Raw genomic sequence first — 27,876 nt, 5'->3', positions numbered from 1 at the left:
TGGGATAGGCTCCACCCTCTGATAAGAATAAGTGGAAGAGAACCTCTACTTCCTGTTTCAAATTTCACTGGTCATGGTGTCACCGGGCAGGGACCGAAAATAATCCTTCACAAGTCTTGTGGTTTTTCAGTAGCAGGTGTTTTATACAACGTTCATGTGTGAAACTAGCCTGTGGTTGTGTGAAGGTAACAAATGTTTATGACTGTACATCGAGTTTCATTGTGACTGACGTGTAACTGAAGAAACGTGAACGAACTTCCTTTTTCTTTTTTATCATTTTTAATAAAAGCAGCTGCTAAAATCAGAGTGCTTTGTTTTTGTTTTAAACTATTCTGATCACTTGAAATTTGATCCTTTAGGCGTCTCAGTTTTAACATGACAAAAGTGGAGAGACTGAGTCAGGTTTATTTTCTTTTTCCTTCCTCTACTTCCAGGTGATAAGATGTAGGTCTGAAAAGTGAAGCCGTAGAAGGAGCGCTTCAGTCTGGTGTTCCTTCTAATGGCCGACTGGGTGCGATTCGTGTGGCTGGTTGCTTCCACGTTCTGTGCCCTCAAACGCTTTCCTGACCAGGTTTTGGTTTTCTTAACTAGTTTAAACTTGTACTGAATTCAGCACAATATTATTAGTTTTTTTAATACATTTTGGTCCCATTGAGAGCCAAAAAAGATAAAGCACAAAGTTTTGACTATATTAACACTACCTTCACCTTAAGGTAGCAGCTTGTTTGATTAGGATTTCAGGCTCGCTGCATGGTGAAGGTCCAGCCAGTGATACTGAAGAAATTTGAGTTCATTCACCATCGATGTAATCTTTTTTTTTTTTTTTTTTTTTTTTATTAACAAAAACAAAAATCATTAACAAAAACTAAAAAGCCTGAATCACTTTCAGAAGCTGCCAATGGGACCATCACATGATCCCCAAGTTTTGCATGTTTTGCTGAGAAGCTGCAGCTTATGGCCACTTCCTGTTGGAGCCGTTAAAAAGAAAAGAAAAGGTTAGACTGATTTAAGTTAACTTGAGAACCCACGAAAGTTCTCAAATTGATTTAAACTCACACATCAGCCAAATCTAAACGGACAGCATGGATGGGCACGAGTAGATTTGATGAGATCTGTAAAGTTGGAACTTCTGAAATCTGTGGAAGATGATGGATTCCTGCTTGTGGGTTTTATTTCCTGGGCTGTTTCTCTGACAGTTCTCAGGTATTCGGGCTTTGCTTGCAGCTTCAGGTTCAGTCTAAACACATTAAAGCACACAACGGTCAAGACTCAACACTTGCAACTCTTTATGTGCAAAAGGAATCACCCGAGTGACTAGTTTCAGCTGTTGAACAGGTGTTAACTGACTACTCACACCTGACAGCTGACATTTTATGAAACTGAAATCCATGACCATCAATTTAAATCCATTTAAAACAAAATACAGATACAGTTTGTCTTTGTAATATAGTTTAATGGATCATAAACATTCACCTTAGCCGAGACTAAATATAGCTGACAAAATCCCAAATACTGTAAAAGTTCATTCTCAAAGCACAGCGCCATCAACAGGCCAAAGGCTGATTTGCAGACTGAAACACAGCGATCCACACTGTAAGAAATAAGGATTACTTCATCCTTTAAACAGTCATTTCAGAGGCTGATTTCACACTGATTCACATGTATACATTCAGAATTTGTTCCTTTGCTTGAAGTTCAAATTAAATTTGCATCTTGTTTAAGGTGAAATTTTACAGTTTAACTTCCAGAGACTCAAAGTACGATAAAATACAATAAAAAAAAAGATACAATAAGTGCTGTTACAAGCAAGAATTCCACATGTGAAAATAAGTGCAGTCTATAGAAATTACAAAACTATTTACATTAACAGTAACTCCATATTTAGTAGTTCCTCCACACAGAATGTAAAATTTGTCTTTAAATCTATTAAAATTATTTTCCTCCTCAGGATTTTTCTGTCTTTTACTCTAAATTTTATATTTAGAAGAACACCATTAAAAACTTGATCCACTTTGAACTTTGTTTATTTAAAGCTGCACTGACTGATATTTGGCCAACAGGGGGCAGACCCAGAGAAACCATCTCTGGAGTTGCATTTTTAGCTCTGTTTTGGTCTCCTCCACCACCTGGAAAATATAGATTTTTGACCATAAAGCCAAAACTAGGATTTAGAAGAAGCTAAAAAAAAAACTTCACACAGCTGGAAGTTACAACATTAAAAGCAAAACCTTTAACATTACAAAGATTTCATTGATCATTTGATTCATGATCTGTTCTTATACAAAAAGTATTAAGCACAGCTTTAAATTCAAAGTTGAGCAGAGCAGTATTAAAAACATCAGTACAACACATTGATTGCTGTTCATTGATTACATGTGGTAATACATCACCTGTAATGTTATCTTTAAACAAATTTGGCACTTGGATTAATTAACAATAATTCCTGATTTATGAAGACAGGGAGAGAGTTAACCACAAAGATTCAGTCACACCAGAGCTGAACACCTTGAAACTTTGGCTCCCTTAGTTGTGCTGGTAGTAATTAGCGATGAACGTTAAGTGCGTGATTAGCTAAAATGGCTAATTAGCTAAAGTTAATAAGCTATGGTAGAATAGCTTATTAACTTTATAAACATTACAACTGTCTTTTCTCGAAACTAGCTAGTTTGTCTGTATCTAGTTATAGTTTTATTTACCTTTATCAATTATATAATGTAAATTGTAAAAGAATGCTGTTAGCTTTAGCATTTCCTGGCTGATAGGAATACTAGCTGTTAGCTAAACGTCTTTTAGGATTCACCGCAGTTATGATGTTAACGTCCCACCAAGTCGAAAATAACTGTTGTAAACGTTATTTCAGGCATCTAAAAAACCTTGAGATTTTGTTGAAAAGTGAAACATGAAAAGATACTAACTAAAAATTTGATGCCAACTTTGCTTTTACTCTTTATCCAGATTTTAGACAAAAGTAAAACAACGTGGGCATTTTGGGGGCTGTTTTTGTTGGGGTTTCTGTGCCTCATCTGGTGTGACCGTTTTAACCCTTCATGCTACAGATGCGATGCCGCGTTCACGTCACATGAGAGGAACGTTGTCAGTGGAAAAGATTCCAGTCTTTATGGCTTGCTAGCATTAGTGAAAAATTCACAGCCGGAGTCTTATTATAGCATTCTAGGTGTAGATCTACACCTTAAATTGGTGTTTAACTACTTTAACCAACAGACTAGATAATAGTCTGATCTCGATAGTTTTCAGGATTAGGTCTGTTTTCCAGTTATAACTAAAACCCAGATGTTCACGTACACGTTAGAATCACATTTCTGTTAATTAATGCAGCTCCCATGTGACCTAACCCAGCATGATGAGGTTTTTTGTTTTCTTTTTTTATCCTAAAGGCTTCAAATGATCTGAACATGAAGAGTTAAACATTTCTCTGCTCCGCTAGTCAGTTTCCACAAACTTTATCACTCAAACATTTCAGCTTCACACCAGAGGAGCTGATCTGTGCTGCCGGAGGACCCAAAGCAGAGATCATCTCCTCCTTCTTCACTCTTGGCGTAGTTTGAGGCCCAAACATGATTCAATGTTTAAAAACTTTATAAGACAAAACATCTCGTAAAGCGCTACAGTACTTGGTTTTCTTATAAAGCTTCTACAGCGAGTATTTTGACTTTAAGAGATCTCTCCCAAATCCACAAACGTTCTCCCAGCTTATTGAGTTTCTTCCATTTTCTGGAATTATTGCTCCTTATAAAGGCAAATTTGCTTTTAAAAATAAGAGCTTTATATGTGTTTGTGTAACCAGGTCATAAATAACATATTTGAACCTTCGACCTGTACGGATTACGTTTGTACCACATTAAAGTCTCCCAAGAATCAGACAAAAACAAACGGAGTGAAAGAAACCACTCAAAGGCAGAATGTTTGAACTTGATCTGCTTTTCTTACCTTTTTGTCTCTATTCAACATATCTGTCAGTGCGTTTCAACAGCATCTCAGGGTTCCCTTTATTATTATCACCATGTGAGCACTGCTGGCTGATTGAAGGCACCTAACAGCTGAAGAGTTTTACCACAAAATGCTGCAGAGAATAACTATCTGAAAATAGCTCTTTAACATTAAATATACACAATTTTCAAGCGTTTACTGCAAATTAAATGTGAGAATTTTCCTTCTGTAACAACCTCACATGGTTTCTAGTGGCCAAGAGATGAGCAAATGCATAATGGACACTACTGTTACCTATTTTCTTTAAAACTGGGAAATAACCCAGATAAAATATATTTGGCCCGGATTCAGGCTAGATCCATCTTAAGTTCTGGACCGGATCCGTGCAACGGACCTGAGCTGGTGTCTTTTAGCACAATGGCCGAATACCGGTATGGATGCATTTTAATGATGTAAGCCAGATCCTGGAAATGAGCCTCTATGCTATGAGGTGGTTCTTGTCCAAGGAAGGTTTGGAAGGCAGCAGATTCAAAGTGCTTCAGGAGGATTCAGGAGTTCTTGTGGAGGTCTGAGCAGGCATCCAAGCACCTTATTGGTTTATAAAAAGCCCAGAAGCCTCAATATTGTTCTCGACATTCTTCATCCAGCTAAAGAAGTTCTAAACCCGGGGTGGGGATCTCCAGGCATCACGGGCCGGAATCCTGCAGGATTTAGATGTGTCCTTGATCCAACACAGCTGATGTAATTGGCTAAATGACCTCCTCAACATGTCTTGAAGTTCTCCAGAGGCCTGCTAATGAACTAATCATTTGATTCAGGTTTGTTGACCCAGGGTGAGATCTGAAACCTGCAGGACACCGGCCCTTGAGGCCTGGAGTTGGACACCCCTGCTCAAAACAGTCCTGAGAAGATTCTTAAAGTAGATGATTGTTAGCTGTTTGAAAGTCCGGTGGAGAATTGAGAGGACCTTCTGGAGGTCTGTTTGCTTTAACGGCCTCTGCTGGTTTCATAAACTCCCATTTAACTGACTGTGATCAATCAGGATGATTTACTGAACACTATGGCCCCGCCCACTGACCTGTCATCAATCGATGTCAGCAAATTAAACCTGATTTTATAGATGTAAGAAAGTATTTTGTACCAGTAAAATTACCAGGAATTCAGGAATCCAGCTTTCACAATAAAATCTGAGCTGAACTTTAATGTGAAAATACTGTGTTTGTGGGTATTTTATTTTGTAGTAAAACTCTTCGTTCTGTTTATTCTGGAGGGAAAAATGGCACTTTTATAGCCTCCAGGGGATTTTTGTGCATTTGGTTTTTATAAAAAGTCACAGCTCTTATTTTTATTTATTTTTTGCCCTTTAACCCTGAAAATGTTTTGCAGACATTAAACGTCTGACGTTTGGTCACTTTGGAACGCTCAAAAAAGCCAAGATCAACTACAAACCAAAGAAAGAAGACACTCCTAAAATACATCGGCTACATTTTGAGTTGATATGAATGTTTTTAGCTTTCTAAGCTGCTAAACTACTAACATGTGCCACTGAGCTCCAACACTTTAATAACAACTTTTTTCAGCTAGAAGACATTTCATGGCTTAAATCTGACTAAAAGCACGAAGCAGCCTCCTGCTCTGCGTGTACATTTCAACGTAAAGATGACACATTTTTAAAAATGTGAATACAAAAACCTCTTTTAAGGAGTGATTTTTGTTTTAAAAGGAGAAATGTTTGCTCTAAAATGTTTTCTGGAGCTCAGATTATTTTGTGCACCTCACATGCAAACATAAAGTGAAATAAAAGTCAGAATCTAACGTTTCTGATGAGTCCCGTCCGACCTTTTCGCCTTCTCCTCCTTCAGGTTCTCCAGACGCGTTTCCTCACTCGTTTCTCGACGTGATGTCCTGAAACCGAATCAGTGGCAGCTGTTAAAACTCGTTTGTCTCCTCTGCAGCTCAAATGTGAGAAACCAAGTTTCTGATTTCAGACTCACCTCCGTCTTCGCCCTCCTCCACTCGCCCAGCGGGCCCGACTTTGTCAGGACTGAAAGAAACGAGGGCAGTGACGTGTTAAAATCACCAAAACAAAATCAGATTCGTGCTCTGCTGGCAGATTAAAAGCAGTCAGGAGCTGCAGAGCAAAACTGCACCAGATTTACTTTTATTAGTTCATATTATAATCAACAGGATTCATTGGGTTTATTACAGGACAATGGTGTTTTCAAGACCCCAAAAGTAATAAATGTAACCCAAACTGTAATGATTTACCATAAGCTGGTGTTTATAACCGCTAGTATTAATATTGCTAACAAACTGCATTCATCTCTCTGGATTTTAAACAAGTTGCAGTCGTTTCGGCTTTTTTTGGAAGACAAACTGATCATTTTATGTAATAAAAAAAAAATACAGTTGTAGAGAAATGTAGTCGTCTGTCCTTTGCTTCAGTCTGTGGTTTTGATTTTAAACACTTAAAGCTGGTATTTGGGAAACGAACGAAGGTCTGAAGCTGAAATTACCAGCTTGTCATAAACAAGTTAAATGTGAATATTTGAAGACTTTAAGAGTCTTTATAACCAGTTTAAGTTAAAAGGCCAAACTGGGCCAAACTGGTATCACTCATGCTCCAACAGCAGTGGTTGAAACAAATAGTGAGCTGCAGGTGACTGCAGTTTTAAAGCAGCATTTAAAAAACAACTTTCTCATTAATTACAAAAAACAGCCCAAGCAGGGAGCTGAAGTACAGTGGAAACATCCAAGTAAAGTAATGACTCTCCCTGCCAGCAGGGGGAGACAAACGTCTTATTTCTGTTTAAAGGCAGCCTGTAGTGATGAAGAGCGGCTCCATTCACACCAGTGTGATTGTAAAACAGGGATTTGCACTGAGGGCCAAATAAACTTCTGCAAACTGAATAATTCACGGGTCACAGCTGGACCTCTGACTGAGTTTCTGTTACCCGAAGACAAAAGATCTTTAATCACTGAACAGAAATGTCTTTGATACTCACGCATACATGTTGTGATCATCATGAAGACGGTCGACGTGACAGTCGCGCTCCACCACAGACACCTGCAAAACAACGGTCTTTGAACACATCGGCACTTCCACACAGAAAGATCACGCCGTTTCTGTAGACGGGACAAAACATGGAGGCAGCTTCAGGTCTGAAACATGAAGCCCGTGTTGAGGCGTCTTAGAGCGTATTCTTTTTAAAGGCCACCAGGGGGCGACACTTACTTAGAAAACTGGGAAAGCATCTCTGTGACGATGTTATAGGCTCAGTCACTAGTTTAAAAAGATGCATCTTATTTTGACACTTTTATTTTCAGAGTGAGTAAGGACGTAAAATGGGATGTTCTCATTGGTTGATGAGTGTGCAGTTTCTCAGTGAGACCCGCCCCTCACTCAGAAATAAGAGAAACAAACACGTTTTTAACTTTCATACACTTTTTAGAGCCCTTAATAAATAAATTGTGTTTCTGCCTCTATGATGCATTTAGCTGCTGCAGCTTTCTAAACTAAACTGAGCGGACAGATGAGGCATTTTCAGATCCTCGATCGGCTTCAGGAAGATTTTCTGGGAGACTTAAAGAGATTTTCTTGGTTCATGCTGATCAAACAATCAAAGTGCTCTGAAAAAACTAAATTAGGAACTGAGGTCTCACCCCGAGTACAGAGCTGTGAAGATGAAGACGGTGAAGACGAGAAGGAGGAGGGCCTTCATCGTGAACCCTGAAACAGAAAGAAGAATAACTCGGGTTAGGCGAACAGAGGTCGAGCTTTGTGGTGGAGATCGTGGGTGTTAGTTTTGTGTCTTTGGTGGTTTCTGCAGATAAAAATCATCAAATGTTTTTCATTCAGCATTAAAGTCGAGTGAGATGAATGAAAACGTAGAGATTCAGACTGGATCTGAGCAGGCTGCTACGAGTCTCTGCAGGCCTCTGACGTCAGAGACCCTGCGGCTCACCTGTGGGCTCAGGTGACGCCTGACAGCAGCAGGTGTTGGTGTAGAAAGGTGAAGGAGGCGGGACTTCGGAGAGGCTGCCCAGCGACTGGGTGAAACGCTCCTTTGACTGACAGATCTCAGAGCAAATCTCCTCGTGGATCAGGAGATTTGGAGGCGGGGCTTCTTTGTCGGGAGGAGTCGGGACCTCAGTGGAGTCTGAAAGAAAAAACAAAATCATTGTTCATTGTTGTCCATGTTAATTTGAGCGTACTCGCCCTTTAAGCAGTCGGTTACCCACCGTACATGAAGGCGCGGCTCTCCTCCAGCTCAGTGCTGTTGAGCGGCGACCAGGACTCGTCCAGACAGGCCGGACCATCAGGGCTGCTCCTGGACCAGTCCAGGTCATGGTCCTGGTCAACTTCCTGCTTCTGGTTCCAGTTGTTCACTGTCCTGAAAACACCTCTGAAGACTTTCTCATCGAGCCACGACTGGCAGCTCCCCGTCACATCGCTCAGCAGGCGAACCAGCGAGCTGCGAGGTCGCCGCCTGCGCCGGAAAACCCTGAAGGAAAAATGAGTGTTCAGACACGTGTGTGGGTTTGAGGTCCTTTGGCATGTTCAGAGGTTTTTTGAACTTTGTTTTTTGTCATTTTGAGGGATTTGTGTCTCTTTGCACAGAAAAGATGAACAAAATGACATAAAACAACATCAAAGTGAAACAAAGAAATCCAGAAAGAGCTAAAGAACGAGAGCCCCAACAAAAAACCTCAAACCCAACAAAGTGGGTTAAAGTGCAGAAAGTGACCAAAAGCAACTCGAGTGTGAAAACACTTCCTCAGAGAATGACCACAGCCTGACAAAAATAACCACAATGTGATTTGAAACAACAGGAAGTGACCAAATCTGAGCGCAGCGGCCCGCTCTGTCTGACTGCACACCAAGAAATAAACGTCAGGAACAACATTTAATCGAATTTTAAAGTAAAGTAAGACTTTTAGTTGTTATTAAAAGATGAACTCTGCAAACACATCAAGGCTTCACCTGTGAACACAGAGTTCATGTAACAGAACAAAGACGCTTTTCTCATGTTGATGGCAAAGTGTTCAATAACATGGGGTCTCCTAGCAACAGTGATCAATGACATCACACACCCTGGTCCCCGAGAGCAGCTGATGTCAGGTCTGAAGTATTTACAGCTTTCAAACCTACCCGACATGTGCCGAACGGCTCACTCTGATTGGCTGTTGGAGGTGACCTCACCGCTTTAAAGAGGTGCGTGTGTGTTTAACAGCTGTCATACATTTGTACGACCACGAGACGTTATGTTCCTGTTGCTGATGTAAAATAATCCCGAAGGGAGGAAAATGTTATGGAACGAAGGTTTTTCCAAACTTTGTTAAGCGTTTGGTGAATGTCACAAAGCGTTTGGCGTTCGGTTCTCTCAGCTCTGTAATTGCAGCTGATGTCATCGATCATTTTCTCCAAAAAAAACATGTAAAAAGACTTTTTCTCAGTCTTTGGTTAAAAAAAAAGCAATATTAAACTTCTTGTGATGCTGTAAAATGCAGTAAACGCAGGCTGTTGGCTGCATTTCTTGGTATAAACTCTCCTTTGGTTAATAAAATCAAACTAACTCTGAGGCAGAGTTTGAGGTAAACACAGTCCAGACTTTTACAATCCCAAAAAACTGTTGTGACTGTTCATCCATGTGTTTCAATGAAGTTTAACATCCAGGTGTTCACGAAAAAGAAGATTTACGAGTTCAGCCAAGTTCGAGATAGCAGGAAATGAGCTTGCTAGTTTGCATGTAAAGCCACAGCTCTGATTTCACTTTGGAGGTAAATAAAAACAGAAAACCAAACAACAGCGATGTTTGTAGCGTCCGTAAAGTTAGACGAATTGATCCACCATTTTGGCCGTGTGCCAGTTGTGGTAGCAGAGTCGGATCAGTGAATAAAACCTGGTCACACAGGCAGAGAGAGACTGGTCTGCAACCGTTTGGCAACCACGATTCATAAAGAAAAAATCCCCAACCGGTTGTGAGTGGTTGCTGGAGGTTAATGACAGTGGCTGGGAAAATGACTGTTAAAGCCCCAGTAACACAGACTGGTCAGTGACCACCTGGCAACCAACTGTTGTTAGGGAAAACGTGTATTCCCCTACTGGCTTCGGTTGCTAGCATCTTGCTGCGGTTGTAGTTTGAATGAAAGTGACCGACTGTAGTGTTGCATTGTCTGTAAATGCTCTCCAACTAGGAGCTGAGCGTTGGCAAAACTTCAAGAAGTGTGACACAAACAGGAAATTGAGATAGTTCGCTTTCAAAATAAAAGTCACAACTTTTACTTGTGCATAAACGTGGAACGAGCGAGCTCACTGAAACGAAGTTTTTTCTGCATCCAGATCTCAGGTAAAAACAGTCTAAATAAATGGGAGCCTCCGGGTCTACCTGCCGCTCTCACCTGTGCAGGTTCTCCTTGTAGGAGACGCTGGTTTTGCAGGGCGTCAGTGACACGTTGCCCTCGTCGTCCCAGGAGAAGCTGTCCTCGGTCACGTCATAGTATCCATTGGTGAGGAGGCGTGGCGAGCGGCGGCAGCAGCAGGGCTCGCTGCCGTGCACTGAGGTGTAGCAGATGTAGGAGGAGTCGGGAGAGAGCAGAGACACGTCGAGGCTGCAGGAGAGAGACCAGCAAAGGCTTTTCAAACTCCTCCTGCTGAGACTTCACACGTTCATCAGAAACAGGAAATAAACGATGCTTTTACCTCTGACAGTGACTGTTCCTCAACCTTCGCTTGACTGGAGAGCCTGAGCGGCAGAAAAGACCATCAGAGATACACACACACACACACACACACACATACACACACACACACACACACACACACACACACACACACACACACACACACACACACACACACACACACACACACACACACACACACACACAGTGGTTTCTAAATACAGACGACTTTTATCAGCATGAAGAGGCACAGAACATTCTTGGGTAAATCTGCTCAGAGGACTTGATGAAGATAAAAGCTGGGCAGGAATGTGACAGACGGGCAGCAAAGTGCTCCACAGAGCTCGTCTGAGGAGCTAACATCAGATCTGTGGAGCCGCTAAAAGCTTTAGTTTGGTTTCCGATCGTTTTTCACATCCATAACAGTTTGAACAGTTCGAATAGGCAAAAACAAAATTTGCTACAATGTCGTAATAAAGTCCCAGAATAAAAGTAAAGTGTTGGTGAACGTGGTCGGTGATGTCGGTGACGTACTTGTGACGGCGCCGGAGAAGAACAGAGCCATGTTTGTCTGCAGAGCGGCGTCCGAGGATCTGTGAAGCGCATGAGAAACCAAACAGCTGTCGGTGAGAAACAGGCAGATGTTGTTCTAACAAATCTTTTCAATGAAAGGCCAAAACCAGCAGAGAGAGCGCCTCTCCAACCCTCCTGACCTCAGACACGACTGGTCTCACACTGAACGCCGTCAGCTGACAGCTGCTCTTTCAGCGAGACACTCTTATTATTTTTATTGTGATTTAGTGAATTTATTCTGGTTTTTACTCTAAGGAGACACTTTGTGTTATTTAAGCTTTTTACATCACGTTTTATTGGATCTTATTAAAATCTATACTTATTTTAACATTTATCAGATTTTTTACTTTCTTTTTAAACTTCATATTATTACATTAACTTTCCCTTTTTTGTATTTATGCAAAACATATATATACTTACTTATTTTATGATATATGTTACAATATTATTCACTATTTACTTTTTTTTACTTGTATTGATTTAAAAAAATATAGGGATTTTACTTGTATTAAAATTTGAACATAATGAGCTCATTCACTTTATTAGATTTAACAGGAAACTGTTGTGATTCAGGGCTTTATAAATAAAACTGAATTGAATTATTGCTCCTTTCTTCGTGTAATCTTTATTGAACTTCTATTTTACTGTATTTGTCTGAGCTACTCTAGCTTGTGTCTATTGTTTTTACAGGAATTTCCAAACTTTTGGGATAAAAAAGCACATTTGATCTTTCCTCTGTCTCTATTTAAAGTTCCTGTTGTTGGGGTCTATTTTCAGCGGTGGATTAATCTGCACTCGGTGGTGTAGTGAGTATTTCTAGCAGCAGGATTTTGTGCGTGTGTGAGAGTCTGAGTAAACCACAGAGTGTGTGTTCATAAAGGAAGTTGTTGTTGTGTATCTGAGCTGGAGCTCACAGACATTTCTCAGACTTTTACACCCAGCTTTTATTAGTCGACTCATTTTTTGCTGGTTTGACTCCCAACGAGAAGAAAAATCTAGAAAATCCAAAAGAAATCTTGTTTTTCTTTCTGTGACTTCAGCTCTTTAAAAATCCTCCTTCCTGTCTGATCTGCTCCTCAGCAAAGCTTCACTCAGTTCAGCTGAATCTCTGCAGTCTGAGCACTCGAGGGATTAACTGGAGCTAATCTGAGCTCATCTAATCCAGACTGATCAGGATATTTATAACAGGCTCTGTTTTTGGGTCTTACCTTTAAAGTTGCTCTTTGTTCTCTGCTGCGCTTCTCTCACATCCTGCAGAGACGCAGCCTGAGAGCAGACTGTAGAAAGAAAAACAGATGCTGTGACTCTGAGCTCACGCTTCCTGTTAACCCTTCATCAGCTGACCGACACACACGCACACGTGCACACACACAAACAGGAAACGACTTTGTATAAACTATCGTCTCTGTACGAGAGACACAGACGTTAGACAAAGAGCCGGTGAGTGTGATGGTTTGTTAACAGGAAGCTCTGAGGGACGAAGGCTTCTGCACAAACTGAAGCACATCATCACATTTGGATCCCACATCGTGTTTCATGGATAACGAGCCTTCGTGGCAGGATGAGAAAAGAACACAACAAGAGGCCGAGGACGAAGGCCCGGGGGATCTGATGAAGAGGAGTCATCAGCAGGCTGAGTGATTTGAACACACAGACTGTTAGAGGGCAGTGAAAAGAGGCGCCTGTGTCACAGCGAATAGATGAGGAGGAGGAGGAGGAGCCTGGGGCTCGCCTTTCTCTGCTCCTCCTCAAGATTCAAAAGAAAACCAGTCTGGCGTCCGGTTAACGTCCACTCAGCAGCGAGACTCAATGATGAAGGTTCAGCCCTCCAAAAACAAAACAAGAGAAGGAAGCGGCGTGAGCTCGGAGGGACGAAGAAACACTCCTCATCTGCTACACGTCAGCGCAAACATCCGAAAGATTTCTGAAGTTTTTAATCTTTTTTCTGTAAACCTGCAGATTATAATCTGAAGAGTTTATCACAGGGGTGTCAAACTCTTCTCAGTCCATGATGCTAGCAACCACATACTTCACAGCTGAGCACCTGTAAGCCAATAAAAACAGGCCCCTCTGAACTGTTTAAACGGATTTAAAATGCGTCCGTCCATCCCTGAAACTGAGGAGGAAAAATATGTTTTTTAAAAATTTTACTCTGTTTTTTTCTGGGTTCGGTCAGTGTGATGTCACAAAGAGATTTTTCATCTGTGGCGCCTTCGTGGCGCTTTAAGCGGTGCACATTGAGTAAAACAATAACCTGATGCTGGTTCAGCCTCTGAAGGATTTTAAACGTTCCTCCTGCGCAGCTCTTGCACAGCTGCAAAGCTGCGAGTGGGCCGGGCTGCAGGCTCTGGTGGGCCTGCCGTGGGCCTTGGACTCTATGTTTATCCTCTGGACAGCAGCGTTTACATTTTATTATTTCTGCTGTTTACGACTTCCGCCTGAGAGGAACAAAAACAGTCAAATAAAAGATTTTTCCTGTTCTGGGAAAAAGTAAAAAGGACTTTTTCCCCATGAGGCTTCAGTACAAACCGAGATAAAGACAGACTGTTTATGTCAAACTACACGATCCGATCTGGAAATATCTGGGAATAATGATTTGTGTTACGATCGATCCCTCTGGGTTTGTGTCAGGAAGGACAAAACGCTGCCAGATCAAACATGCTGCTGTGGCGAGCCGCGTGAGTAAAGGAGCATCTTTGATTTTCACGTCCTCCTTCCTGCTCTGCTGAGTTTAGACGGAGAAAACAAACATGGATGCAAGTTTGTTTAAACAGAACAAGTCGAAAAGAAATAATTATGTTTATTTCAGTTTATGTTGACTGAAAACAGCAGAGGAGGAGAGGTTTGGACTACAGTCTGAACTCATGCACCTCTGAACTCTTTCTGGGATTTCTGTGTGATCAGAAAACTGCCTGCTGGCAACTTTTCGCTGAAAACGCAGATGTTTATTGAACTGCTTTCATCGTTTTTTAAGAACCAGAGAGATTTTTAATGAAAGAACATTTGATGGTCGCAGCTTTTCAGATGTGACTGTTTGTTTCTTTTCTTCTTTTTCACTTTGGAGTTTCAACTGTTTTCAACCAGGACAGTTATGAGTACATTCACTAAAAAAGATGATTTGAATCTCTACATCTGACTTCTGTGAACGTTTTTCCTTCTTTTGTTTGATTTGACGTCGTATTTTGTGTTTCTGATATTTTCCTGTCGCTGCAGCAGCAGGTTGGTCTCTCCTGTAAAAGTGCTTCTGATGCATCATTTAAAATAATAATATATAATATTTACTTCATGGTGATCTAATAAAAGTAAATATTAACATTAGAGGCAGGAATAGCTCAGTAAGTAGAGTGGTGTCCCGATGATCGGAGGGCGGGGTTTCGATTCCCCTGAGGTACCCCTGAGCAAGTGCCCACTGCTTCACTAAGTGAGTGGGTTAAATGCAGAGAGGAATTTCCCCACGGGGATCAATAAAGTATACAAAAAAAGGCTTCGGCTGTTATGTGGATGTTCGTATAGCTTCCTGTTTCTGTATTGAGACTAAAGATAATCTAAATTATTTAATAATAACTGAATCCCCCCTCTGTGCCCCCTTTATGGATTCTTCCCATCCCGTGTTTCCCAGCATGCCTTGCAGCAGCAGGCTGGTCTGTGCTGGAGCTGCTGATGTTGGAGGAAAACGCGTCAAAAACGGAGGAAACCATTTTCCACCTTCAGACACTCAGACTTCTTCAATTTGCTGTTTCAGCTCTAAAATCACTTTTCATGTAAATCTGAGGATTTTTGTTTAGTTTCGTTAATAATGAGGAACAATAATGAGCTCGAGCTTCATTGTTGAGTATTTCTGTGTCATTTTCCTGTAACACACTAACTTTGAGCTGTTCGGTTATTATTTTTTCACGCTTTGCTGGTTTAAAATGATCCGAATTCTTCAGAATATCCTGTAAACACTTTGATCTCCGCGTTTTTCCCACGTGATGCACCTCTGATCGTTCCTGAAATATCCCCACTATAAAATATCTGTGGTGTAATTTTACTCTGATACACATAATACTGAAACAACCCGGAATTACAGTTTTTATTATCGTGTAAATAAACAGAAATAATAAAAGAAGCTTTATAAACATAAACAAGTTTATTTTTATTTATTTTTCTTTTAGGATGAAGTTAAAGTTTGCATAAATATCCAGCCCGTTAAAAAACGGCTGTTTGAGTTTGTTTGTGTGTTTTAAGTTGGATCAGCAGCAGAAAAACAGACAAAGAGAAACTAACGGGACTGCAGCTCAACTCACCGATCACTTTTCCTCCTTTTTTTGTCCGGAAGTGCAGAAAAATCTTCTTCCGGACGCTGAACCTTTTTCGTTTTTCCTTTTCGTATTTTTTCTTCTAGACTTTCGCTTTGAAATCTTCACATTTCGTCTCCAGGAGGATAAAAACAAGTCTCCAGCTCGCAGCTGTCACTCTGCCTCGCCCACATGCAGGAAGCAGCCGCTGCTGTCAAATTAAAACACGTATGGTTTTCAAAGTAAAAGCACCAAGCGAGACAAAAATATTTAAACTACGCAAAACTGATAATTACTGAATAAAACATATATTCGTGCAGGTTTTTTTCTTTATGTCCACGCAGATCTTTGTGTAGAAGCCAGCTGCTTTAGCGTCTAACCTTTCAGACAACTTTCTTCTGATTGGCTACCCTCACAAAAACAGTCGGTGGGGCTTCTGTGTGCCTGACATGACCATACGAGGATTCTTCCCTCTCCCTGAAATTACGCAGGTCTACAAGTTAAAAAAAGGTTTGTGTGTTTGAGTTTGCAGTCTGAGCTTTGGGCTCATTATTTGACACATCGGTCATGTTTGATAAAACATCCACAAACAGGAGATCCGGGACAGTGTGCAGTTGGTTTCTAATCTTCAGCCTCATTTAGAGACAAACACATGTGAAGAGATAATCGCAGAGTTTAGTTCAATATAAATAAAAGGTTTCCTGAACTTACATTTATTATTCAGTAAATGTTCCAGCTTTCATCAGGAAACATTTAAAGTATTCTAACGTGAAGGTGTTTTATGTTGAAGGTCCAAAACACAACTTCCTGTTTATCCTTAATCAGCCGCTGCTGATGAAATAAAATTCCCTGGAGTCAAAATGGTTGATTTTCTGTTTTTTAAGGTTTTATTTTGTGTTTACAACATTTAGTAGAAAAATAAAAACTATAATAACCAAAGATTCAATTATGCTTCGATTATTATACTTTTAAAAGTTCAATAACAAGTCTTTATCTGCAACTCTGCCGCCATCTGGTGGTCAATCTGATTAATGGATTTGAATCATTGAGCTTAACAGAGAAATTCTTTAAGTTTATAAAAATCCCTCAAAGACATAAAAACATCCATTACAGGAAATGGAAAAATATGTTGGTTATAAATAGATGTGACGACATTTTTCGGTTTCCTGAGCCTCTCAGGTCCTTTTAGAGGAGTCGGACCTCGCCGGGTTTTTCGGGTCTAGGCTGCTGCGCTAGGCGAACAGCCCAGCGGCGGGCTCGGGGATGTTGGTGGCGTGCATGTCTCGCGTCATGTTGGACTTCTCCTTGAGTTTGGCCTGAAGCAGCGTGTGCTCCACCACGCCGATCCGCACGTCCATCTGAATGATCTCCTGCTTCAGCTTCGTCAGGCTCTGCTTGATTTTCACCACCGGAGCTGCAAAAGCAGAAGAAGAAGCGGAGAGGTCAGCACTGCGGCAGGGCCGGAGTCAAAACCGAGCACTGTGACCAGATTCACCTCACCTCCGTCAGACATGCTGCTGCCTTTCTCCTCCATCTCCTGTTTCACCTTCTCCAGCTCCTCGCTGATCTGAAACAAACAGAAGAATTTCAAATTAAAACACAAGAACAATTCTCACATATAAAGGTTCAAATAATCTCTAATAATAAGTAATAGTTATTATTATTAAATAAACTGAGGACAGTGAACTCTGATGTTTTATTATTATCAGCTTGCTTTTTTCACCTGCTGCTGTTAAAATGATTTTATTGATGAATTAAACGTGGTGCGTTCACTGACCTCGGCCAGCACTCTGGTTCTCTCCGTCACTCCTCCGCTGGCCTGCTGGTAGCGCTCTCTGGCCTGAAGGATGACAAGAGTTACTGAACTGACTGTTTCCACACATTCTGACATTGAGACAGTTTCAAACTGGAATTAACGTGAACTCAAACGTGTCGCGATGACGTGAACGAATCAGGAACGTTCAGCTCCGGGTTTACCTTGCTGAGTTTGGCCTGGGCGCTGCGGTACTCCTGGATCAGATGCTCCAGCTGGTTGTTGATGTACTTCTCTCTGCTGCTCACCTTCTCCAGCGTCTTCCCGATGTCCTCCTGCAGCTTGTCCAGGTGACTCTGCAGAGACGACGAAGAATGATGTCACGTTTAGTTTCACTCCATGAACTTATTTTGTTTTCATCTTTCTCCAGAACTGAAACAGTCCTCAGGACGTTTGTCTCTGTGGTTAATGGGAGATTCGCTGAACATGGAAACATCTGTTCCTTCTTCTTGTGTGATTTAGTTTATTTAATTAAAGCTGGCTGATTGATAATATTCTTTACATGTGACTGAAATAAAATAATACTTCTTGTTTGTCCCGTCCGATGACAGTGAGAGGCTGCAGGGAGGACATAACATGATGATGAAGCGGGTCAGTGAACGCACCTTGGCCTCCTTGAGTGAGGACTGGATCCCGTCTCTGTGCTGGTGCATCTGGTCCACGTGGACCCTCCAGTCCTGCAGGACCAACACAGACCAGAGAGTGAGAGCCACTAACACTGACAGCCAACCAGAGAGCATGCTGGGAAACTGCAGGTAACCTTCAAAGCCTTCAGTCACTCATACAGAAACAAAAGCTTGTTACGATCACACTGGACGAGTGTGAAGCTCCGGCAGAGTGAAGCGTCTTTCACTTCATCTCACATCTGGCGGAAGCTCCGACACCTCAGGTGAGCGCCTACCTTGTTGTCGGTCCTGATGGTGACTTTGAGTTGCGGCAGGACTCGCTCCACCTCCAGGTTCCACTCTGTCGCGTCGACCGTCGACTCCAGGATCTCGTCGGGTTTGGAGGACGTCTCAGCTTCCTGCCAGAAAACAGACGCCGCGGCGAGTTCAAAGCTCGGAGCGAACGTGAGAGCGTGAAAGTGGAAATTATGATGTAATCTTATTCTGAGGTGATCTCACAGTGTGAGTGCTTCGTAACTTCAGAGCCTCCAGGTCCATCACGTTCTCCTCCTCCTCGTCCCCTTCGTCCTGGTCACACACAAAACAATCATGAGATGTGAAGACGATTCATGGCTCGACCCGCGCAGCGCTGAGCATTAAAAACACCCAAAATACGGTCATGACAATATATTCGATTATGATTTCTGCTCTAAAGTGTGATGGACTTTATAAAACGAGGGAAATATTTTGTAATAAAATACATGAAATTATGTTTTTAAAATAAAAGTGTGAGGATGTTTTATTTTGAAATCTGTTCCCTGATTTCCTCTCAGTGTTTGGTGATCTCTGACAGAGGTGCAGGAAACCACCGCAGTAAAAACAGATTCATCCTGTAAGTGTGCCGAACGGAAAAGAAGAGGAAGTTAGACGAATGCAGAACACCTACGATCAGCTCCTCCTCCACTTTCCTGAGCGTGAGCTCGGCGTCGTCCTCCACCACAGACTCTTCTTCTGTGTTTTCTGATGGGTAGTTTGTCCTGAAACAGAGACAGAAAGAAGTAAAAAAAACTTCTATAAACACAGAAGCAACAAAAGCAGCCTGACGAAAAGAAGAAAACAGACGGCATACTTCCTGAAGGTGAAGCCTCTCTTCCTGAGCGCCTCCTCAGCCAGTCGGTCCAGCACGAAGCAGACGTACTCGCCTGAGCCAGACTTCAGTTTGGAGGGCGGGAAGTCCACCTTAACACCCTGAAAAACAGAGGAGGAATTAAAAAAGCGTCAAACTCTTCTTGTTTAACGGAAGCTCCCGCCTTCGCACAACCGGTCAGATTTATCAAAGCACAAACAAACGAACTCCAGACATACCAAAGCTCATTTCCAGCTTCTAAACTCTTTCTGTGTGACTCACAAAGGCCCGCAGTTCTGCCAGGATGTTGGACACGGTGGCGTTGGGTTCGTCGTACTCCTGCGGCTCGGTAAACGGCCTCCCCGCCACATTGATGAGCCACGCTGCGATGATGGTGAACATGTAGAACTGCTCGCCGGGGTTAGACGCCAGGTATGGACTGGAGACGAAGTAATGCCTGCACGGAGAAAGCAGAGGGGACTGAAGGGTTTTCCTTCACTGTGCACACTCAAAAACATCAAATCAGCACAAACACTGGAAACAAGCCTGGATTTCATTTTATTTTTATGCAATACTTTGTCTGGGTTGATCGATCAATCAACAGAAAATAACAGAATAAAGATCAAGAACTGAAACGCTGCATTGTCCCAACAAATGAATTAATAGCAGAAGAGCACTCGTATCCTCCATCTTCTTGCTTCAGTCGCTCAGAAGTGAGGGTTGTAGGCGGCTCTCTCTCCACCACAACGGTCCAGTACAATGCCAAGGCCACACAAACCCTCAACATCATACTTGAACTCCATCACTCTCCTCCAACCAGAGGGATGAATGAACAACACAATCACGTATCTTTAGGACGTGTCTGTTTTTATCTCATTATATTTTTGTAAACGTATGACTAGTTACTACTAGTTACACACTTCGATTGTTTTTTTCTGCTTCTAAATCCTAAAAAGGACACCGTACTTACATCCGAACTATGCGCTTCTTACCTTGACAGGTTCTTCATGTTGTGTTTGCCCAGAACCTCCTCCTCATAGTTGAGTGCATTCAGCTTCTCCAGCAGGCTCTCCATCACTGCGACCCCCCGGTAAGCCGCTCCGGGCCCTCGGTCCTCCTCGTCGCCGCGTCTGCCGTCCTCAGCCATCCTGCAAGTTTCACGTTTGCGTGGAAAATGTAAAAACCTAGCACCTTTAACAGATTGGCACTGCTAACCTGCTAGCGGTGTTTGTTTGGCTTCTGTTGTTAGGCAACCGAAAGCTAACCAGCTAAGCGGCTAGCTGACGTTAGCAGATAGCGACTTCGTCATAACATTTTAAACACTGGTTTAAACTCAGTCATTGGTCACATTTCTTTTATAAGCTGTATCAATATCCACAGTTTGGAGAAAAGGTGTACAAAATGAGTCTGAATCCTCTCAGTGCCGCGTTAGATGCTGCCGTTAGATTAGCTCCCTTCTTTGTGTCGGCTAGAAAACATCGCAACAGCGACCTCCGCAGGCTGGAGTGTCAGCTTAAAAACGGAATTTCCAATATCCAAAGATTAAAAGCTCCCCCTAAACTGAATACACACACAACCTGGTGCCAAACACATTTTGCTTTTTCAAAACCACCTCTATAAATTCTCTATAGGCTCCTCTTGTTCATGTATATCTTTCATCTGTTTCTTTGTTAATTTCTATTTGTGTTATTTCAGTTATTATATTGTTTATAATGGATTGGATTTATATAGCGCTTTATAGGCACCCAAAGCGCTTTACAATGCCACTATTCATTCACTCTCACATTCATAGGCAGCTACAGTTGTAGCCACAGCTGCCCTGGGGCAGACTGACAGAAGCGAGGCTGCCATATCGCGCCATCGGCCCCTCTGGCCAACACCAGTAGGAAAGTAGGGTAAAGTGTCTTGCCCAAGGACACAACGACCAGGACAGAGAGCCCAGGGATCAAACCGGCGACCTTCCGGTTACAGATGCGATTCCCAACCCCCTGAGCCACGGTCACCCGGTACTGTACTGGTGTACAGTATGACAGCATCTAAGGCAGGGTGGGGGAAGGATAGGATATGTAATAAAAGGATAGAAATGCACAATATATCGCCAACTGCTGCACCTGGAACACAAAAAGGAGAAAATACGCAGCTACATAAACTATCAATCTTCTCGTGGTTTTTGAGAGACAGAGTGTGAGTGAGAGTGTGTGTGTCTTTGTCACAAATGTACTTGATAATGAGGGTGGGAAACTACAATAACATCCCAGGAGCCAGAGGCAGACAGAGATCGATCCGAGCCCCCAAGCGTACCAAAGGCCACACATCTCAGCGACATCCGCCCATCCCAGCAGGAGGCGGAGGGAGGAAGGCCCCTAATGGGGTGCCAAAGGGCGAGAGAGCCCCCACTACAGTCCGGCCATGAGCCGAGAACAGGGTCCCAGGGCTCCACCCAGGTACTGGGCACCTGTGCGGTTCTTGGGCATATCATTAATTTACCTCGTTAAATTAATAATATGCATTATTCATGACATGGATGTGAAATTTCACAGCCTAGAAATGACCATGCAGCCTCACACAGAACAAAAACAAGATTTTATTGAACCATCTCACATGTGAACCTGTACAAATTCGTACTTTTTCCCATCAAGCCTCATTTCACGGGCAGTTTTTCCAGCAGATGTTTCAGGCCTTTGTCTTCTTACCTGTGTGACATTGCATGTGAAGTTTTAATGTTATTTCCTTTTTGTACCTTTTCCCACAGGTGTTACACACGAGCTTCTGATCAGCTGTGTTTTCACGTGCCCTTTTAAAGCTCTCAAGCCTTTAGATTTTCTCCCACAGCTGTTGCGAGTGTACGGTCTCTCCCCTGTGTGTCTGGCGTTATGCCTTTTAAACGAGGACACGGTTTTCAGTGTTTTTCCACAGGTGTTGCAGCGATACAGCTTCTCACCTGTGAAGGTTTTGGTTTTCAGAGCCAAATCAGAATCTGTGCTGAGATCAATGACTTTAACAGGGGCCGTGTTTGGCTGCTCATGGGCAGGAGGACCCAAACATGGCTGAACCGTAACAGCGTCAGTCTCCTCATTCTGTACGAGCTGCTCTCCCTGGTGACTGAGAGCGACTGCTGCCTGCTCCTCTGTAATCTGTGGAGGCTCCGGGTCCTTCTGGTCTGGGCTGAAGTTCCATTCCTGGTTAAAGACCTGCTGGTCTGTGAGAATCTCCTTGTCATCACAGACATGCTGCTGTGGCAAATCTGCAGGAACAAACCACAGGTTACTAATGAGATGACGGAAAACTTCTCACGAGCAGGTAAACTGTTACAGGTATGACACGATGATGGCCCCGAGGCCACTAAGTAAATATGTCAGGTAACTTGTTAGGTAGCTGCTGGGCTGTTAACGTGTTTCCACCAATCATGTTTATGATTCAACACATGAAGCAAACAGGCTGAAGAGGAAAAAGTCAGTCATGCAGAACTCAACAGCGCAAGTGTTTCACTCATATCTGAGATTAAAACTGGACGCATGCGACTATTTAGGAGCACGTCTGCAAATATACTTACCTGCCACTTCATTAGTTACACCCTGCTAACCCCGTTTTGCCTTCAGAACTACTTTAATTCTTTATTAGATTTTGGTCCATTTTTACATCACATCAGCACACTGAGCTGATAAAGGGACAGACTGGGTCAGCGTCAGTCCTCAGGTAGGCTGCGGTGTTTAACCGATGCTCAGCTGGTACTGAGAAGCCCAAAGTGTGCCAAGAAACTATCCCCCACACCTTCACACCACCAACAGCCTGACCCACCGATAAAAGGCAGGATGGATCCATGCTTTCATGTTGATTACGCCAAACTCTGACTCAGAATAAGACATGGTGTTTAACTCTCACCATTATGACTAAAAATAACAGGTTTTTTTTTTTTTAGAATTAGTAGAAACAAACAAGTATTTGTGTGGATGCAGAAGTACAAATTACAGAGTCTAGCTCGTTGTTGGCTTTCCTGATGGTAAAGAGGTCGGTTGGTGTCCTAATAATCAGATAGATTTTATTTCAAACTTAACCCCTTCAAACTTTTTTTTTCCTGCTCTTGACGAAGGCGGTCGCACTTTTCTCCTCTCCTCCTCCCCCTCAGCTTCCCTGCTTAGCCTCTTATGTCCTTGTCTAGTCTCGTATTTTTTTGTATTACTTTTCCCTGGAACACTCTCTCACAGTCTGTTCTCTAAAACGGATACCCCCTTCGGCGCCAGCTGCGGTCGCAAGGCTGGAGGCGACAAAAACACCCTGATAACGACTGTGTTTAGTCTGTTCCTTCCCATTCCATGCATCCCCCCCTCTCTTTCCAAACGCCTTCGATGCTTGTTCCCTCCTGGGAACACGGCGGGTCTGAGCCCGCGCTGGATGGTAGCGCTGGGCAGGATGGCTGCTGTGTTTGCTTCGGATGACTCCTCACCCCCCACCCGACCCTGTGGCTGGTCACGTGTTCCATAATGTTGTGTTGTGGACATTTATGTGCTTTTTTGTGCAGAGGAGTTTTTTTGTTTCCTGTTCTCATGCTGTCCTCCCAGGAGCCCAGCATCAGTAGAGGTCTCTTTTTTTCCTCTTGTACTTTCCCATTGTAGTGTAAATTTCAGTGTTTTTTTCTGTAACGCTACCGATCTGCGACCTGCATCCCCATATGATGTCTGTGTTGTGTGTGTAAGGTCGGGGGGGGGGGTCCTATTTCACTGCAGGGCAACCTGCACGTGGCGAATAAAGCCTTGATTGACTGACAGATTGATTGAAACAGTCTGATGCTATTAGCACTCAGAGTTAGCTGTGTTAGCCCCGTTAGCCTATCTGATTTACATCTATGTGTATGTTTTTTTGTGGTGTTAAAAAGACGCACCTATCCTGTAGAGCTTCACCACGGGGTTCCAGGTGCTGTCCAGACGTCTGTGCTGATGGTTGAGTTCTACCTCATTGTCAGCGCTCTTATTAATAACTTCTAATGTTTCTTTGGATGTGGAATTAACAAACATGAAAATATCAGAACTGTTAGAGAGGGGCTGGTCACTTTCTGGTTGTGGTTCACTTTCTTCACAAGTTGGTGTCATCATAATAGCATCATTCTCCTGCTTCAGTGCAAACTGCCCTCCTTCCTGATTGATGCAGACTTCCTTTTCTTCCACTTTAATCTGTGGAGCCTTCAGGTCCTCCTGGCCCCGACTGGAATTCCTCTCCTGGTCACAGACATGCTGGTCTGTGAAAATCTCCGTCTGAACGCCGACGTGCTCCTGTGCAAGATCTGCTGGGACAAAGAACAGAAACACAGGTTACTCATGTAAGGGCAGAAAAACATCTACTGTACATTACATAAGTGATGGTGCCTAAAAATGCCCTCTTGGTCTTAAAAGGCCTAAAGTGTGCCAAGAAAATATCTCCTATATCATCACAACACCACCTGGTGTGCTTTTCTGCTGCTGTAGTTCATCTCAATTAAGGTCAAGCTTTTGTGTATTTAGAGATGCAGATCTGGAGTTGTGAAACAGTCAGACCATCCAGGTCTCTTCCTCATGCTAATAGTATCTCTGTTTGAACTTCAGCAGGTCATTTCTTCCATGCCTAAGTGCACTGTCTAGATAGTTGTGTTACCAAGCAGTCAAAGCCAGCACACACATTATTTTTCCAGAATAGATGTAAAAACTGTTCTTCGGTTTATGATGACCATGTTTGGATCATGACTTGGACATTTAGACATATGGCTCACCCCAACGGATCCACAGTATTAACTGCAGATACACTAATTACCAATATTTAGTTATGAAACAGTAAGTAACGGTTATTAATAAAGTGTTTTCACAGACACGGAGTCACTAATGCTGCACAACACAATAATTAAAAACAACGAGAAATACAGTTAACAGGAATGCAAAACCAAGAAAACAGATAACCATTATATCAATGAGAAGCACAACAGAAAACCTCGCGAAGCAAAAAGACTTTTAACTGAGTCCATACAGTGGGAGATTCTTCCAGAGCAGTGGTCCCAGAGGCTGGAGAAAGGCTCCGACTCAAAGGAGGAACAAAGACTGTGAGCAGCATCGTGTTTCATAAGAAAGTGAGATAAACAGTCGGAAGCTTGTTCATTTAGAGCTCTAAATGTAAATACAAGAATTTCTGGAGATTTCTGCAGAATCTGCAGTAGGATTGTTGCTGGTGCTGGACATGGTCTGTGGCTTGCTGCTGAAAGATTGGAGATAAGCAGGTTGGGTACAAAAGTCGAAAGAAGATGGGCCCTAAAAAGTGGTTGGCTATCACAGTACTATACCTAATAAAGTGGCAATGGATGTTCCTAGTAAAGTTGCCAGGAGTGACCCTGTGCACTGGTGTACTTAATAAAGTGACCGAGGAAGCAGGTGTACCTATAAAAGTGGCACACATGATGTGCTTCATCAGCTGCCCAGTGATTTGAGGTGAAACAGGATAAATATTTCAGCCAATCACCGAAAGATAGGCAGCAGATCCAAATCAGCCAATCAGATAATGACATGCACCTGTGTCAGAGGAGAGCAGTTGTGTTGCCATGGTGATGGCATAGGCCAACTGCCTGTGAAATGGGATTGGTACTGCTATCACAAAACGACTCATAAAATCCAAACAATAAATCATGTCAGGCTGATTTAAAAAGTGTGAGAATCCCAAGAAGCTCTTCTACACTGATGTACATTCTAGTAGGCCTGGTGTTAAAAGTGTGGCCGGGGGAGCGAGAGAAAAACAGGGTGTTCTGCGTTTTCTCTAAAAACCTTCATGAAATTATTAGTCGTTAACTGGGCATTGGGAAAGCACTCCTCTTGTTCAAACGCCTCCAGTCTAAGAAAGCATACACCTGTTGGCTTTGATGGAGACGTTGTTGGAAAGAAAACACATTTTCCTACGATTTGATTGTTAAATGGTGGCTGTAGAGTGAAAAGTGTGCGCGCGTGGGCAGGTGGAAGCTGATGTTTTTCATTAAACTTGTGTGTCTGGTTACTCTGGCCTTCCCGTTCACTTTAACGGATTTTTCAACAAACGGCGGGAAAATTTTGAAAGAATAAAAATCAATAACGAGCCTTTTTTCGTACAGTAACGTGTTCTGGTGATGCTGCTGTACATATGTGTGCCTGACACGAGCTTCTAGTTTGTTCTTCGCGCTCTCAGGTCTTCGTCCGTTAGCCTCTCTGCCCGTCCGCTGCTGGCTGTTAGCTCTCCCCCTCCCTCTCTCTCTCTGGGTTCAAACACACTCCAGTCGCACAGTCTGACTCACCTGTCCGCTGGAGCTTTAACACGGGGTTCCAGGTGATGTCCTGCAGTTCGCGCTGACGCTCGTACTGGACGATGGTTTTTTCAAACTCTGAGAAGATATCTTCAGCAGCAGCCGTCAGTCTGTCCCTGATAAACTCTCTCAGATGTTGAATTGAAGCCATTGCTGCTTCAACAGGTGAAATTTCCACCTACAGTAAGACACTGCGCTGGCTCTACCAGTAAAACTACTCAATGGAGGTTCTTCTTCTTCTGGATTTGGATTTTTATTTATTTTATTTTTTGGGGGTGGGGGGGTGGAGGGGTTGCTCCCTGCTGTCAGAAAAACTGACATAAACGTTCGTTATCGCCCCCTACCGGCCGGTTTTAGTTCCAGGCGAAAACAAACTTTCATTAACAGGTCATAGTGTTTCTCCAGTCAGAGATCATTTCTTACTAGGATGTTAGGAGGCTTTGGAGTTTTGGAGAGAGTTTAAGTCATCTTGATTAAAAAGATCCTTGTTTTCAACGTCTCAGCCTTACTGTGGCAAACTGAACAGCTGTAAAACAATCACAGGTGGACAGCAAGTCTCATTAGATGAGCTGTATCATTGTGCCGTCTTAAGGAAGTATGGCCTGTTGTTGCTGAGAACACCCTCTTTATTCTGATTGTGACTGGTGGTTGGGACCAGGTTCCTGGTTCTAATATGTTCTCTCTGGGTACTCTGGCTTCCTCCCACACTTGTAAGCTGTGCATGGGTTAACTGGTGAGTGTAAGTTAGCCATGCATGAATGTCTGTCTGTCTCTGTCACCTGTCCAGGATGAACCTCACCTCTTGCTCAGTGAGGGCTGGGAGCGCAGGAAAATCAATGCATAGTTAAAAAAAAAAAAGTTTCTGTTATTTTACAGTTTATCTATGATGTAATAATATGCTGTAATAAATTTTCTGTTCTTTATTATTATATAGTGAATATGAATGTTAAAATATTTTATTATTACTTTATTATTAGTTTATAAAATCTGTTGAAAAAAGGGTCAGAAGCTGCTGTTCTTATATCATTCTCAGTCTGTTTTAAAATTTCTTTCCTACGTTATAAATATTAAACTCTAAAAACCTTGTGACCTTCTGCAGTGGAGCACCTTATGTGTGTGTTTGTGTGTGAATAATTCATACCGCCTTGCTCCCTGTGAGGCAGCAGGCAGAGCGTGGAGAGAGAGGGGGTGTTTGTTTCATCTGCATGCTGCTCCCTGTCTGTCAGCAGCACACAGGTGGAGCTCCCCGGTGACCGGGTTTGATGGACAGGCGTGCTGACTGCCTGCTGCATCGCTGATGACGCTCAGCGAGCCGCAGCTTCACGCCATCGACCTGAGGAATAAAACCCTGCAACACAGAGGGGCCGGTGTTTATTCTGATGGGATACAATACGAGTGTACAAACAATACCCACGTCCCACAGATGTGTTCAGTGCTGAAGACAAAGTGTGAGGTTCTTACATTTCTGTGGAAATCAGAGGAAAGTAAAATCAGGCAGATTTATGTAGCTCCTTTATCCTTTCATTAAAATCCAGTATTTTACATTTTAAAAGCATGATTGAATA

At 42.7% G+C, this 27,876-nt stretch overlaps 3 protein-coding genes across 5 annotated transcripts; all 3 read right to left on the bottom strand.

The window, feature by feature from the left end:
* Nucleotides 1-1,432: 1,432 nt before the first annotated feature.
* On the bottom strand, nt 1,433-15,692 carry tmem71 (transmembrane protein 71). The gene is made up of 11 exons (XM_085254378.1): nt 15,492-15,692; nt 12,414-12,482; nt 11,167-11,225; nt 10,652-10,694; nt 10,351-10,560; nt 8,191-8,453; nt 7,914-8,108; nt 7,612-7,678; nt 6,954-7,015; nt 5,943-5,992; nt 1,433-5,853 (listed from the first exon to the last, which is right to left on the bottom strand). Exons 3-11 carry the CDS (start codon nt 11,195-11,197, stop codon nt 5,830-5,832), a joined length of 945 nt encoding a protein of 314 aa, XP_085110504.1. The 5' UTR covers nt 11,198-11,225; nt 12,414-12,482; nt 15,492-15,692; the 3' UTR covers nt 1,433-5,829.
* A 654-nt stretch (nt 15,693-16,346) lies between these two features.
* ift57 (intraflagellar transport 57 homolog (Chlamydomonas)) lies at nt 16,347-20,532 on the bottom strand. Its single transcript, XM_085254323.1, has 11 exons — nt 20,019-20,532; nt 19,309-19,483; nt 19,030-19,148; nt 18,847-18,937; nt 18,420-18,488; nt 18,197-18,319; nt 17,901-17,972; nt 17,460-17,591; nt 17,260-17,322; nt 16,983-17,049; nt 16,347-16,896 (listed from the first exon to the last, which is right to left on the bottom strand). Exons 1-11 carry the CDS (start codon nt 20,171-20,173, stop codon nt 16,715-16,717), a joined length of 1,248 nt encoding a protein of 415 aa, XP_085110449.1. The 5' UTR covers nt 20,174-20,532; the 3' UTR covers nt 16,347-16,714.
* Nucleotides 20,533-21,590: 1,058 nt separating this feature from the next.
* Nucleotides 21,591-26,577, bottom strand: LOC146552903 (uncharacterized). Of its 3 annotated transcripts, none has more exons than XM_085254356.1 (3): nt 26,303-26,577; nt 23,906-24,304; nt 21,591-22,270 (listed from the first exon to the last, which is right to left on the bottom strand). In XM_085254356.1, the coding sequence occupies exons 1-3, from the start codon at nt 26,460-26,462 to the stop codon at nt 21,750-21,752; spliced, it is 1,080 nt and encodes a 359-aa protein (XP_085110482.1). In that variant the 5' UTR covers nt 26,463-26,577; the 3' UTR covers nt 21,591-21,749. The 3 variants fall into 3 exon arrangements, with proteins under 3 accessions (XP_085110482.1, XP_085110484.1, XP_085110483.1); XM_085254358.1 differs by lacking the exon at nt 26,303-26,577 and adding an exon at nt 26,121-26,267; XM_085254357.1 differs by lacking the exon at nt 26,303-26,577 and adding an exon at nt 26,109-26,260.
* Nucleotides 26,578-27,876: the final 1,299 nt, after the last annotated feature.

Source organism: Mchenga conophoros, linkage group LG18 (assembly GCF_057382185.1).
Source record: "Mchenga conophoros isolate Kocher_MC1m ecotype Shallow Benthic linkage group LG18, M_conophoros_male_GT1.1, whole genome shotgun sequence".
In the NCBI taxonomy this organism is placed as follows: domain Eukaryota; kingdom Metazoa; phylum Chordata; class Actinopteri; order Cichliformes; family Cichlidae; genus Mchenga; species Mchenga conophoros.
The sequence above is the reverse complement of the archived record's forward strand: the minus strand, read 5'-3'. Positions and strand labels throughout refer to the sequence as shown.